This window comes from Coturnix japonica, chromosome 2, assembly GCF_001577835.2.
Source record: "Coturnix japonica isolate 7356 chromosome 2, Coturnix japonica 2.1, whole genome shotgun sequence".
In the NCBI taxonomy this organism is placed as follows: Eukaryota; Metazoa; Chordata; class Aves; order Galliformes; family Phasianidae; genus Coturnix; species Coturnix japonica.
The window spans coordinates 12,152,739-12,168,853 of record NC_029517.1 but is presented as its reverse complement, the minus strand read 5'-3'; the positions used below and the strand labels follow the sequence as shown (position 1 = coordinate 12,168,853).

Sequence of the window (16,115 nt, the reverse complement as noted above, 5' to 3'; positions counted from 1 at the left end):
AGAAAGAACAAGCATGATTTTAATTCAGATTTCAAGTCACGTTTTAAGGTGACTTAGGGATCTTTGCCTGATCACTTGGTGGTACCATCACTGGGTGAAGCACTACAGTTGTTGCCCTCATAAGAGACTCAAACTTGCAAAAAAATATATCCATCTTTATCCATTGTTCTGATATAGCACCTCACATACTTGTCCTCCACTTCGCTATCATCCACATGCCATGACACAGTTAAATCTGCATCAGTTGGTGGCATGTGTTGATGAAAATAAGAGAAATTTAAGGAATATTAAAGAAAAACAAACCCTGACAAGGCCTCACACGCAGATGCAGTAATTCTCTTGCAAGTTAAAGAAAAATCTGTCATCCATTCAACAGTGGTATGCAAACTATTATGAGACATTTTGTTATAGGTCTCTCTGTAAGTGACTTTTAAATAACCTTTAGGACATATTTAAATGTCAGATTTTGTTTGGCACTTAGCACCAAACTGAAATAGTAATAACATTTCCCATATAAACAATGCTGTTTTTACGATGTTCATGCTAAAGATTTGAGCCAGCCTGGCCATTACCAGCTCTGGGCAGTGAGCAGCAGTGTGCTGCTAAAGATTCCTCTTCCCAACCACAAAGGCTGGAAGGGACTGTTTAGTTAACCTCTGAAACACAGAGGAAAGGAAGGGATGAAAGGGCAAAGGGGAAAAACAGGGAAAAAAGCATTCATCTGCAGTAACTGTTAACATAAACAGTATTTTAAGGATGCAGTGCTGTAACTAATTTATTTTTCCTCAAATATCTTGATGCAATATCAGGACAAATCATCCTGAAGAGACAGGAACTCCCTTGAAAAGAGTATCATGAAGAGGTACCTGCATGATGACTATGGCAAAGTACATCAAGAGAAGGTTTCGCTACTGGAAAGAGGCACTAAGGAACAAGAGTTAAAGGAGCCCCTGGGGTGAAAAGCCAGGCATCCTACAGGCAGGGAGACATCTTAGCTAAGGAGCATCTCACACACAACCAGAACTATTTCTTAAAATGATATTCAGATCTTTAATACTTCTTAGATGAAGTTTGTAAAAGACAGAACAGCCTCAGAAAGTTCTTGGCCATGAGCCTTCAATCCCCCCAAGGATGCTGGTAGTAAATAATAATCTTTTTCCACATGAACTGCCTATTTCTTTCTCATATCATCCCTTTATCATTAAACCATGGGTTGCTTTTCTCGTTCCCCTCTCAAATTTCAACTCCCATCTCTCTGCAGACAGACCAGGCCTTCAGTCCCAGTTTGACCAAGCTGTGTGCGATGGGGCCCTCAGTGCTGCCGGGATCTGCCAGAACAGCCTGAATGACGAAACTGTCATGCTGCTCCTCTATTCCACCCTTATCATTAGCATCAGGTTCCCTCAGCACACCGTTATCTTCGGTTTTACTCACTCTCTCCCAGCTCTTTTATCAGCAATCACACAGAGTTAGCGGGGTCACACAGGTCTTATATTTCACCGTGCCAGGTTTGCATCAAAGAACTTTTTTTTGTTGATGTGACATTGATGCCATTCAACTCAGGCATGAAACACCGCTTATGGTCTAACAAAAACAGCTGCTAGAGGCACCACGTGGCAGCCATATCCAACCAAGCTATCTCGATTTCCAAAATAACAAAAGTCCTGAAATGTCAGGCACTTGAGCATACTAGTGTCTATCAGTGTAAGGCTATGGAATGTAAAATTTCAAGAACACAGATGAAGCTGTCTGCTTTTGAAATTATTTTGCTTCCTTCATTGAAATAAAATACACAGTCACAACATATAAGCTAGGTTTGTTTAACACCAAATGTAGCCACAGTGCAATACAGAATAACTGTATGAGTGAGAAAATAAAAAGGCAGTTCTGATGCTGAATGTTAATAGAAAAGTATGAAACACCACATGTTTTTTCCCCAATTTTATGTAAAGGAAATTAAAAAATAAATAAAAAAAAAAATTAAAAAAATAGATCTAGGATCACTCAGTCCTTATTTAAAACATTTTAGACAATTAGTTTAACTCTTCATGATAGCTGCTTTCCTTACAGATCTCAAACACAGTAACAAAAGATATTGTTCTGCTCATTTAAATCAAAGTTTATTCTTTTCTTCTGGGAAGAATGGGGCAGAAAACAAAACAAGTGGTTTTACTGTGAGCAAAACTAATGCCTTCCAAAAGAGTCAGCACCTCCCATAGCAGGATTTCAATGTTCATTTCTATACAACTGAGAAAATGCAGAACTTCAACATCATAGATGTCAGCCAAGAAAACAGATGTATTTTCATTGTTGAAGTACAAAAAAGCTGTGAATGTTGCCTTTGCTAATTTCTACTTCACGTTAGTTTGCATGCCTGTTTTAGCTTTAGGTTTTCTGGTTTCTGTTGACAGAGTTTTGAAATTCGCCTGATTTCAACTTAAGGCCTAGCATGATGAAGTTCCGATAATGCATTCCCAGGAAAAGTATAAATCATAAGATACAACCCAAAAACACAACATAAATCCTGACAGAAGCTTGGAGTTTGGTCTGTATTTTATCAAGAAGTTCCACCTGTTAGAATGAAGTTCAGAACCACAGAACTAGGAAGCAGGTAACCATTAACCTATTTTAGCTTTAATAGTAAGAATTTTACAGAAATATCTAAACTGCTGTGAATAGATAGAAAATGTTGCATTCCACAGCCATACTAGTTACGAGTTCTGGTAAATAAGCCAGGTGATATCACAAGTCTGAATTTTAAATGAATTATCCCAAATCTCTTGAACTCAAACCCATTTGAAGAATGAGGAGAAAATTTGAGTCTACAGGAAAAACAAAACAAAACAAAAAAACCCTTCACATTCCATTCGATTCTGTTACTATTTGATTTATGGGAGCACCATACTTTTCCACAGCAAGGCTGTTAAAAAGCCATAAATAAAAAAATGGGGTTCTGATTTCGCAATTGTTGTGCAGTCATCTCCCACGACACAAGCATTACAAGGGGAATCTGGTAAAAGCATAGTGTTTGCTGTCTGGTGCCTACCTGTCTACAGGTGAAGACTTGGAATTCCATGGTTTCTTCACTTGGGCGTACAAGGCTTCAACTGTCTGTCCTTCCCTTGGGCTCTGCGGTCTGCTGGTCAGAGTTATTGTGCCGCTATTTGAAGACGAGTCATAGGAAGAGATTCCAGCATACATTGGGTCTGCATCGCAGCCAAAAGTCCGGTTAAAATCCTGAATCTCAGCATAGTCACGTTCACGAGCTTGTCTCTCTCGAAATTCCCGAGTTTTTGCTTGAATTCTGAAAAATTAAAAGAAGGCTGAAACTAATTTTTCCCTCCTTTCACTTGAAAGTAGCAGCTAACAGTCACCTTGGACAGCCCATCTTAGCAATGACTACTTATGTGTTCCCTGTTTCAGTTTGTCATGGAGCCTCAGTTTTACATTGGATATTGAAGTCTCGATCTTAAAAAGCAACAATCAACAGCGGGCTTTAAGGAAGAAGGTTGATTATCCACTGTATTCTTTATAATGAAAGTGAAAAAAAAAGGCTAGCCATTGTTGTCAGAGTCTGTTGTTTTATGCACCTTAGGAACTTTACACCATTACCTGACCAGCCTGAGAATGGCCAGACACCATTCATATTGCATGGTACTCCATCAAAATCTGACAGATATAGTGGTTCTAACACCTGCCTTCAGGGATGAATTTTAATGTACTTTCTTGGCCCAACACTATAAAAGTTATGGTTCCAAGCCTTAAAAACCTAAGAAGATTAAAATACACACATATATTTAAGGATGTATGCATGCAGTAAACAGTATAAGTTGTTCCTTGTATAAATTGTTTAGAATGTGCATGTTTTATTTAATATGTAAACAAACTGAATCTGGCACCTCCTAAAAGTAGGTTGTTTGTTCACAGAAAGTACTAACACTCGTCTTATGTAAAAGTTACAATTGAAAGGTGATGCTCTATTGGGATCTGGTAGCTAAGTGCATTTGTTTAGCTGTATGACAAAAAGTGACAAATAAAAACAGATGGCATTTAGGAATCTGACAAATACAAACTGAGTACAGGTCAGATTTTCAAAAGCACACAGACCTATTACTAAAACTTGATCTGGGCTTCAAAGTTACACTGGTATTTCAGAAAATCCGATCTATCCCATACACACTCAGTGAACTGAAGAAAGACACATGCACCCCCAGTACTGTCTACCCAGGCTGATTTAATGTTCTGTCATCATTGCAAAATGAAGCATTCAGCTGTCTCCTCCCTTCCATTAGCAAAATGTGTTCCTTTTTCATCTAATAGATAAAACCACACAGCGTGACAATATCTATCCATTCATAACATAGCTCTAGGCACCCCCCCCCNTTGATGACCGATTAACTGGAGCAGCCTGCTCAAAGCCTTTGAATCCTTTGAAAGCAAGTCTTGCCTCTTCCAAAAAGAGGAAAACCCAAGAGTCAGGTAACTGCAGCATTTTGTGGAAATTTTAATCTTAGCCACATGATGTTCAAGATGACTCTTAGCTAAAAGAAAAAGGGGACGCACGAGGGATGGGATTCTGGTTATAGTTGGACATCACGCTTCAGTCTCCTGCAGCAGGTGGGAACCCAAGAGCCACATGGGCAGGCTCCATCACTGCCAGCAGACTTTAAAGAGTTATGGCTCTCCTGTGGCAGTCAGCATGTCCTAGCATGACACCTACACTCCTGTGTAGGTCTCCTGTGAGATCTTGGCTTGCCAGTCTTGATTTAGCTGCTCAAGCACAGGCAGCTTCAAGCACCTGACAGCCCTCAGACACCCTGCCAGACCCCCAGCTGCCAGACAAGGAGGTCTCTTGCAGGCCCTTGTCATGTCTGTCAGCCCTGTGCTGACATCTCAGAGACTGTGATAACTGAAATGACACAAGACAACTGTGTGCGTGCATGAGAATCCTGCTCTGAGTTTTTGTATGGAGAAGTCTAAATTGGAATGTTTTCACCAAAATGAGCTCCAAGCAAATTGTGCTTTGTAGGCTAATGTAAATCCTAGTAACAAAATAATACAATAGAAGGGTAATACAGAAAGGTAGATCTATTTTCTTCAAAAATCCCACAATTACAGACCAAGGGTACTGTTCTCAGAGTCAAACTGATCCACTGAACTCTCTTCAACAGCCAGTAACAGCTGCACTGGTGGCTCAGTGATTCATGTAAACACCTGAATTATACCACAGCTTCATTCTTTGTTTTCATGACCACTACTGCTGGCTTGTACACCACAACTCTCGCTTGTATTCAGCCCCAGTGGAAAGGAAAACAAGTACATGAATAAAAAGAAAATGCAAATAGAAGAACTCTGTGAAAAATTAACATAGTTTTTTAATTAAGCAAACAAGATTTTAATTTATTTTTTTTTTAACTGATTGCTTTTTAGTTTAGGATGGGAAAATGGACAAGAAAACTAAACTGCAACGGTACTCAGCTGACAGCATGCTCCTCTGCAATTTCCAAGTTTTATCAGTCTCCAAAGGGATTTATTTTTTCTTAATTTACACTGACAAAGGATTCAGCCTTAAATGCCAAATCCACTTCAAATTTAGACTTTGCTTTTGCACATGTGATTTAAAATACAAAGGTATGCGTTACATTGTCCTATATCCCAGAGCAAAAGCAGTACTGATGGAGACCTGCAGTAGTTGACTTCATCATTCTGCAGTTCCAGTTTGTAGTTCTGTGTTAATTACCCTGTAGCAGAACATATTTACCCACTAATATTAACCTTCTGAATGGAAAAAGCAAAGGAAATCCACAATTTTCTAGATATTGCTAGATTCTAGCACTTTAATTTCAGTGGTCAGTATGTTGCCAAATATTTGAACAATGGTCAATGCCAATTTGAGGGAAAAAGACTTTAGACAAGTAAAATAGTCTTGCACAAAGTTAGGCAGTATAACAAAGACAAGGCATCAGGAATGCACTCAGAACAAAAAAACACATTACCTGATGTGCTCATAAAACTGAATTATCTGGTGATAAATGGCAATAATGGCCTTTGTCTTACTGAATGCTATGATGCATGATGGTGAATTTATCCAGTTTTTGACCATGAACATAACTTAACTCTCCATAGGTGCAGACATGAGTGCCCACAGTTTCACTGTTAACAAAATATATTCACATATCCACTTATTGGCTATTTAATACACTTGAACACTTAAGTAACATCACTCGCATCCTAACATTAAGATTCTCCCATGCATGGTTCAATGAAGAATACTTACTCCTATTCAAGTGGAAGTGAACTGATTGTTGAAGTGTTATCCAAATAATTACATTCACATCTACCAGGATTTTAATTTTTTTTAGAATTATTTTCTAATTTCTGATAAAATGTGTTAATACACAGTATTAAAAAAAAATAATAAAAAATCAGAATCTAAATGCATTATACATTTTCCTGCTAATTATAACCAAAACATTCAGTCACCTTCGAAAATAGCATTTACAAGGCGTGACTCAAAGGTGAGATTTAAGATTTTCATCTGTACTGACATCCAAAATTTGTTGAATCTTTTTCACTGAATGAATTTACAGTGCGTAAGGTCTAAACTGGTATTCCTACAATACAACAAAAATATAGATATTCTGACTAAATTTATATATCGTTTAATGTGCAGCTCTGCTTCTGCTTTCTTCAGGACATACTATATTTAAGCACAGACTCCAAATTCAAAGGAACAAAACAACAACAACAACAACAAAAAGAAAACAAACAAACCATAGATACATTCTTGAAAGGAACACCAGCTAGTAGCTGAATATTACTCTATCCCTTGTTAAACTGTAAGCCATTTTAAATCTCATAATATTTTTATATAAGTAAGCTGAATTTAATGCCATATTATATTTTATGTAAACTCCCAACTTGAGTGCCACCATACACATGGTGTGGCTTAACTTATCCATTAGCACGCACCAAATTAAGCACATGCTCAGGACATGTCCATGTAGACTATGGTAGGTAAAAATAAAGTGATTATGTGAACACCGAAATCCAGTATCTGGAGAAGCATTCAACCAGAGTGGTTCAGGCTTACAGTGTAGATATTTGGATTCTTCACTGAACAGTATTCCACGACACAATAAAAATGTATGTCTGGGGTTTCAGATCAGCTAATTTTTAGGATTTATTTTATGGATCTTATATGGACTTAACAGTGATAGTAATGCTTAGCATTTTAATAACTCTTTTCATCTTGAAAGAATTTTGCAAGAATTGCTGATCAATATTGCAGTGTTTAAATGAAATTGAACTTTCAAAAATACAAAAGCTATCCCTAGAAGTTTCTAAAGCCCTCTTGCTGAAGTGTTAATACTGAATGTCAACAATGTGATGTCGTTCTTTTGAGACTCAAATTATAACATTCAGTACAGTATGAACTACCCTCACGCATTTCTGCGGCATTCAATTCAAAAGCTAATGATAACTGCTTCAAATGACAATATTGTTAGCTGAAGAACTTCCTATAATTGTTCAACGGGCTTTTCATTGCAAGCTAATCCAGTAATGATAGACATACCCATTGTATAGCAATTTTTATACATATGGGATTGTGGTCACATAAGTAAGCAGAAAGCTTTTGCTCTGCAAACAGCAGACATCTTGTTCCCTTTTTCAAAACCCTTCGAGTGGGATTCGGCTTTCAGATGAGGGCAACTAGCATTTTAGACACCTATGTTTAGTTGCCAGCATGTGTTTTGTTCTCCTGGTAGGCCTGGACTACATTCCATCAGCATGCCATTGCCTGCGGGGCCTAAAGAGCTGTTCAGCCAGCAGGGAAACACTCCTGTGTTCAGAGATACTGAACCCTTCACTAGGCTCTAACAAATGTGTCAAGTGCACACCCCCTGCTGTAAAGGGCAGTTGGCCAGGTAGCTCAGATTACCCGTACCACTCTGCAAGACAAATCTTCTGAGCTAACACTCACTTCACTTCTATGGGAACAAAACTAACTTTTTGCAGCAGTGGAAAACTCACATCTGTGATGACAACAGAAGTTTTGCAGGATTTGTCGTACAATTCCTTTAGATCCTTTAAAATTTGACTACTCTTCTTAATTGACCAGCACAGTATGGGACGGGTATTCATGGGTATTACATTATAGTTGCACTGGCGGCAACGTCCTCCCTTAAGAGATGAAACAAAGTTGGCTGCAGCCTCTGGTGTGCAATTGCTTGGTCAATTCAATTAATCATCCTGCTGCTGCCAGGACTCAGTGATTGCCCAAGTGATTATCCACAACATAGTCTTTTCCACCGAGGCTCTCTGATTTACAAAATCAGTACTGAATGCAAGCAATTCACATATGTGGAGTGGCGGACAATGCTTATTAAGGGTAGACATAGCATTGTGTAAGAACAGAACCCAAACAACAAGCCATCCACCACTGACAGCTCTCAGTTCTATTGCCATCAGACTGGCATTCCTCTGTATGATGGATTAAGAACTGAGAAAAACAACAACACATTCATAATGTCAGTCAGCTTGTTTAAGTTAGTCGGATGGGATGACAACATTTGGCCCAGTTTTTGCTAGATATTGTTTCTAATAAAGAGGTCAGTGGGTGCACTGCCAGATCTTGTCAGACGTGTCCCTTCCTCCTCGGCTAGAGTGTAATACCTTGTGAGCACAGCATGCCAGCAATAAGCCAGCTCTCACTGCCCCTCCTCTCTCTCTCCCCAAACGCCTTTAGGGCTTTAACAGTCTTTTTCCTAATTTTGACAATAAAGTCAATATGGGAGTTTGTTCTGTTCTATATTTTCCTTTGACCTTTGTCAGGATCCAAGCAGAATTTTTCTGACAACTGCTCTTCTAATGAAGGTACCTTGATTACAGGCATTATTTTGATTTCTCTCTGAACCTGCTTATGACACTTAGCTTTTCTTACCATTATTAGAGCGAGTCTGTTATCACAGTTATAACCATCTCTTAGCAAAACCATCTGGATTCCTAGGGAAATCATTCTAAAGGATCAATGTGGGCAACGAGTGATCATAGGCAGCAGCAAGCTACCCAGTCATGTGTAACATGCAAACACTTTATTCAAACCTTTAACACACACACACACACACACACACACACACAAAACAAAAACAAACAAACAAAAAAACCAAAAAAAACCCAACCCTGACAATTAAGCATTTTTAAATGGGAAAGCTTAAGAACAACCTTTTTCAAGTTACTAAATGAACACCTCAGCTGTATCTCCTGTACATACACATGTACCTAGTTGGTTAAGATATGGCTGTCCTTTCACCTCAAACACATGAAGGAACACACAAACAATGTGGTGAGCTTGTTATGGATAATCATGAGAAAGCAAGGACAAAATCAAAAAGGCCAAGTCATAATGTGAAATAGAAATAGCAGGGAGCTTTAAAGATAACAATAAATCATTGTGTAATCGTGTTAGCAATTAATGGAAGAAGAAGGAAAAGGTTTCTTCTCTGCTCAATACCGAGGGAATGAAATTGACAGATGATACTGAGGAGGAAAAAGGCTTAATTTGTTAGTTTTCCCTTCATATGTCTTCACTAAACGGTTCATTGCAACCAGGTGGCTGGTTAAGCTATTTGAACTTCATCCTGCACACACCACGGTCTCAGGTAGCTGAGACTTTTTTTCAGTAATCATGAGAAACTGTTGAAGACAGTTGAAGTATTGCAAGACCAGAAAAAGTCAAACATCCCTTGGAGGAGCAAAAGAATTATTGACTCATCAGTTTAATGTCAACCCCCTGAGAAACTTTGAATCAAACTATTGGTAAGCACTGAGGAGATAATGGGGCAAGCAGTAGCCACCACAAATTTATCAAGAACAGATGTGGTCAAACCAATCCGATTTCCTTCAGCAACACAGTAAAAAACTTCATGAATAGGGGAGAAACAGTAGTAGATATCAGGCTACGAAAAAACAGCAGTTCAATAGGTTGAACAGGGCAATTCCTACAAAAGATCTAGAGAGAAGGAGTAACTCTTGGCAGGAGGACGGATTGAGACTTTTTCTGCATAGATCTCTCTCTGAGTTTACTCAATATTTTCATTGTTAATTAAGACCCTTCTGAATCTGCACAAAACCCAAATGAAGAAAAAACAGAGGAAAAGATCGAAACTTCAAATGTTCTCAAAGGACAGAGCAGAACTGAAAATGCAAACTTATTTTAATAACAGGAAATAGAAAGTAACTTACACAATAATTAAGTATATCAATTAAAAGAAAGGTAAAAAGCTGGGAGCTGCTTTGTAGGAATGGATCTGAAAATTCTACTGAGTGACATTACTCTGGAGTCAGCAACATGAAGCTGCTGTGGAAAAAGCAGCAAAGACATAACAGCAGTCTCCTAATACATAAGGAAGAAAACAGTATCATGTTTTCTACATGCAATGCAAATATTAAGTATTTTAGTTGCAGCAAGAAAGACAAAGACTAGATGTTGTGGGCTGGGGAACATTATAATTAAAAAGATAAATAGATTGCCATAGGAAGTTTTAGTACGTCACCATGAACCCGGGGGAGGGGCGGGGATGTGGGGACAACAATGCAACACTCCCCCTAAACCCAAAATTCTGGATGAAGCAGACATCTTGCAGGAAATGTGTACATTGGAGATCCTAACTTGAAAAAGCAACATGATCTCTCCTCCAGTTATACAAGGACTGCTCAGAAAGTAATGCCTACTATTTTATTATGTTGGCCCATAAAGTCAGGGGTGGATATAGATGGTGTGGCAGTAAAGGTTGAGCCTTCCCACTGATACTCCGTTACATTCTGTCGCTGTGCAACAAATGGCAGCAGAGAGACAGTTTGACACAATGGTATCTGATACACACCCGCTGACATTCATTGGCACTTGCTAAAAGCTTATAGATGCCAAACAGTGGATGTGAGGCAGCAGATAGTGTTTCAGCAACAGAAAGTCACCTCTAATGCTACAGGTTTTTATGAGCATAGCATGTAGGCTCTTGTTCATTGCTGGTAAAAATGCATAGCTAATAGTGATGACTATGTTGGAAAAAAAAAAAATAATAACATTCTATAACTGAGAATTTACTCTATCAACTATTGTTATTGTGATCCTCATATCTGTTGTAGTTTCCAGATAGATAGGCAGGAGGCATTACTTTTGGAACAACCTATGTATAATTGTGCACTTCCATAACATAATGGAAAGCACAGCAATGACAGCAGAGCACCAAGGTCATAGGCAAATGAAGACGAGCCCAAATGGAACAGCTGTCAGTACAGAAATAAAGGAAAGAAGCTGCTTACCTTCAGAAGACCTCAGAGAGGCAGGGATCACCAGTGAGATACCCTCATCTCCACTGCCAACCCTTAAATGTGGTCTGGGAAGGGGTGGATCATGGCTGCACCCCTTCCGGTCACTCAGGTGCATTGCATGCAGCTGAGCTCCCCTGGACTGGCCCCACCTTCCCACCAGGCGCTCAATCACTTCTTCAAGCCATGACTTAGCATTTCTGCTACGACTTCTATAAAAAATTTGTACACATATATTTTCCATGTAATGTTTCTACAAGAACAGAGAAATATAACAGGGACTAGATTTTTTTTTAAAAAAAGAGTCCACCAACTTTGAAATTAAAGAGATACATCAGAAATACACACAATCAGGCAGTCTTAATTTTCGTTCTCCTCCAACAATCACAGCTTATCTGCCAATTAGAAAATGTGATAGTACCAAGCATCTCCCTGCCGTTCCCCCCCTTCCTCAAATTCCACATGCAGAAGAGATCCCTTAGAATTTCAAAAACCTTTAATGAGCTTCAACCCAGGAGGGCTGTAGTAGGGAGAAAAAAATAAAAGTGATTATTATAAGTGCTCTAATAAATTGAGAAAAGCATGCTCATTTTTATAAGGACTCATATTTAAGAAGGCTAATACAAATGAAGATGTAAAGAAGTGAAAAATGCAGGAGATAAAGTAAATATTACATTAATGAGCAGATGAAGTGCAAACAGAGATTGGAATCCAAGTGACACTGATGAAAATGAAGGTGTCACTAGAATCTTTTTTTCTAACTTGGTGGAATCTCCTATGCACCTCACCTCTACCTGCCCTTATCTTTATTCATCTCTTGTCTTTCCAAAGTGAAGACCCCACCCCTCAGAGTATCTCAAGCCTGCTTTCTTGGATCTTTGAATACATAAGTAAAAATTCTGGCCTTTTTTGATGCACATACACATACACAATCAGTAAATTACCCCTTCCATGCAGCTTTAGACTACACAGTCAATAGTTTGCAGCACTTGGGGGTGGAGAGTATACCTGCTGTGGATTTTGTTCAACTGGATCCAGATGTACCAGGTACATAGGCAGGATAACAGATCCTCGCATCCCCCAATCAAACACTACAAGGACTACAATTTTCTGCCGAAATTTTCACATTTGATCCTGCGGTCAGCAGCCCCAGCAATGGAGGATCACCGTGATGAGCAAACAGAGTTGTTATCCTGCTGGAAAGCAGGTTGCATCAAATAACATCACTGCTGTCTGTAAGAGAAGCACATTTCTTTTGGTTTACAAAACTGGGCAGATTAACTGATATGAGAATGATCCCCAGTCATTAGATTAACGTAGCTCTAATCTTCATTAGTTCTTTTGCTGGACTGAAGTACTACTGAAACAGATAAAGAGATTCAACAATTGCTAAAGCACCTGAGAGTACTCCTGTTTCAAACCCTGTTTCCTGTTTCCTCACTCTAAGAGCACTGTTTTCCTCTCTTACAGGGGCTTTGTTGGGCCGTTACTTTCCCTGCAGTATTTTTCCAACTGGAGAACCAATCAGCAAACACTACTTCTGGCTAACATCTGAATTCTGTAGTTGGATGTGTAAGGAACAGCTGTTCTCATATGTGAAAAAACAACAACAACATGCTGCTACCATATATCATAGCACATATCAAATCAGTCATTCACAGATACTGCAGGCAGTAACTGGAGGTCTGGTTACAATACTGTCATCAGTCAGTTGAGCTGACCCCGATCCAGCATCATCCTCCTCCAGCTGGTGCAGTAACACAAGTGAGTACGAAATTCTGTCACTAGCTCAATTGTAGGTCCATTATTCTGTGTTTCTAGTGCTATATATGAAGAAATCAAATCTTAAAGTTGGAAAATGAAACAGTGTGAAGTGACAAAAAATTACAATGAAAAACCTTTCAACAAAGAAAGGGATTATATGAATATCATACACTGAAGTGGAAAGAAAAGAAAAAATTAAACAGCCACCAATAGAGAATACAGCTTTTATATGCTCAGGACCAAAAATTAACACCCACAACACCTTTCAGAGTTTGTTTTTAAAACCCTGCTGGCTTGCAGTATTGACTGGCAGCATATATCTACAGCACGGCCGGACACCAAACCTGGTTCGTTATAATCCATTAAGAGGAGCATGGTAGTAACTGGTTACAAAAGACAAGGTCCAGCTGTGGTGTGCAGAGGGGACTTGTCTGCCTGTTGTGAATACACCACTAGGTGTCTTTCTGATTAGTCAAATAATTGCTGCTTTATCTAAAAATTAGAACAAAGAAAGCTTTTAGTGCAGTGGCTTACTGTTAGACTCCTGTAGTGCCGTTGGGAAAATCTGATGGGTTTTCAGTTCTGTTCCACTCAGAACCAACAGATGCAGCCATATTCAGTATGTTTGCAATTATGCTACAACTATTTTCATTCTCAGATAAGTAGTTCCTACAGCCACTGTAACACTAGCAGAGTGACTTATGCAACATCAGAGGATGGACTGTTGCCCAATCCTGAAAGCCTTGGCATGGAAACGTGGAACACTGCAAATTTATGCTCTTATTAAAACTGGTATTTCTAACAGAATGCTGAACCTGTATGATCCGCAGAACAGACACAAAACTTGTAACTCAAGAACATTATAAAGACCAAACAAATATGGCAAGGGACTTGGTCAGTCCTTGTCAGTACAGTGCCTTTAATCTCTGTAGAATAACAGAGAAAATATAGTTGTAGTGTGATGTCTTATAATCTCAATCCATATACTTTACAAAATGCAGTTAAAGAATGTGAGGAGCTTTGTTTAAAAAACACCTCAGCAGCTATTATTCCACTCAAGCTTAAATTTACATATCTCCAGAAGCCCATACTTTTATGAAGCAAAACTGATCTCAAATATTTCTCCTAGGCTCAATATTTTCATGCTTTACCTCTGTGTTCTTTTACAAAATATATGTATATATAGAGAGATATATATTGCCATTCATTTGTTTTCATATCCTGCACCCTCATCCCTTGTGTAAAAAACAACTGCCAAAAAATGCTCTAAATCTCAGTGAAATTGGAATATCCCTTGACAAGCAGACCCCATCCCAAAATAAGTGAGAATAAGAAACAAACACATTGCTCTTATTTTCTGATTCACAGGGGGATTGTTTTCTCTCCTCTCTTATGGGCTGAGAAGGGGGTGGGAGTTTTATCAGAAAGGATTTTATGCAAGTCTCTTTAGAAAATATTTATATTCTGAATGTTTGCAGTAATTATGGATTGAGAGGGAATATTTCTTGTAAAAGCTGTTAAGCGGCAGCAAAATACAGCAGCTGCAAGTCTAAAGCTGAACCTTTACTTTCTTTAAAGACAGATAACACTTGGGTTATGTATGAAGTAAAAATTCTCTCCATATCGCAGCATGTTGTCTATTTTTTCCCCCTAGAAGTAAGATGAAACAGCTTCATGAAAATATTTTGCTTAAAGCGAGAAAGTTGGGAGTTTCCAACAAAAATATTATGTTCTCTCTGGGAAATCTGGAAAGACACCAAGAGTGTCCTGCTGCTCAGCCCCCCCACTCCATCTGATACTTTAACAGTTCCAGATGGCCTTTAGTACAGGATGACCTCTTCTCTATTCTTTTATGATGACCTCTGGGTCACAAATTATCTATAGGATGCTGCTGTCATTCTGTAAGACACCATTATATTCTTTCATCTAAAGAATAAAGACGCTTAACATTAAAACTCATCTTTGTTAGGCTGACCTTCCAATGATGATCAAAACAGACAGTTATTCCAATCAATGTCACTGCAGGAAAAAATATGCTTCATTTTTTGTGACACTGACATTACGAAATAAAGGCATTGTTTTAAATCAGATCACTTTCATAATTGTACTTGGCTGGAGAGTATAGCACAGCATATTATGCTCATTTAAAATATAAAAAATATGGCTGTAATGATTTTCATGAGCTATGCTGATGAAAGGGATGTGGTGTGTCATTTTCTTTTTCAAGTTAACGATGTGGCTTATAGGATGTAACAAAACTTTTTACACAGCATCTATTAATTATTTGTCTTTCTCTATCATCATAAATAGAGCACACTGACCTTGCATAGGAAAATATAATAAATAGTCCCAATGTACTAAATAAAGTAATAAGGTTAATTTCTTTCCTGCTGTCAGTAAATTCATGTTAGCAGTCTCTCGTCAGCTTGACATCAATTAATGATTTTAATTCCAGACTCTTGTCACAGTACTCACCACCCTTTCGTCTAATTAAAATGGATGATGCATGATGAAGGGAAAACACAAGACTTCTGTTCTTGTTGTAACATTTCTACTCATTAGTATACTTTTACAACAAAAAGCTTGTGGCTTTAATGGCACTAGAGAAAGATGAAGAGAAGTTTATTATATGTTGGAGATAAAGACTCTAATACCCTTAGGAAACATATAATACAGGAAACATTTTATGGAATGACCAAAACCTTCAGGAAAAAATATCGGTGTTATATTAGTTGCTAATGAACATAAACAATGTTGCACTCTAAATTCAGGAAAAATCATTACATGAAAAACACACACTAGAATCATACTTCTGTTTATGCTAGCACCAAAATATGTTGTAAGCCTAATCACTGGTCTACAAAAGTAACAGTAAAACTGCCAGTGTGGAGAGAAACAGCTAACCCACCTCTGCAAACAGGTTCTCTGAGACACAGATCCTTAGTCATCCTTCCCACATTTTTTACCATACTCTCCTGAATCTGTAAGAGCACCACATCCTACTTCCAATTATTATAATA

The 16,115-nt window shown here is 38.3% G+C and overlaps 1 protein-coding gene across 22 annotated transcripts in view; it reads right to left on the bottom strand.

Annotated features, from left to right (window-relative positions):
* The window catches only part of PARD3 (par-3 family cell polarity regulator), a 424,465-nt gene that overhangs the window by 97,700 nt on the left and 310,650 nt on the right, over positions 1–16,115 (bottom strand). For 20 of the 22 annotated variants that reach the window (XM_032443027.1, XM_032443035.1, XM_032443029.1 and 17 more), the window contains one exon: positions 3,047–3,304. The exons of the other annotated variants lie outside the window; for them this stretch is intronic. In XM_032443027.1, the coding sequence (XP_032298918.1) occupies positions 3,047–3,304 (258 nt within the window). The remainder of the gene's footprint in view (positions 1–3,046; positions 3,305–16,115) is intronic. 22 annotated transcript variants of the gene reach the window in all.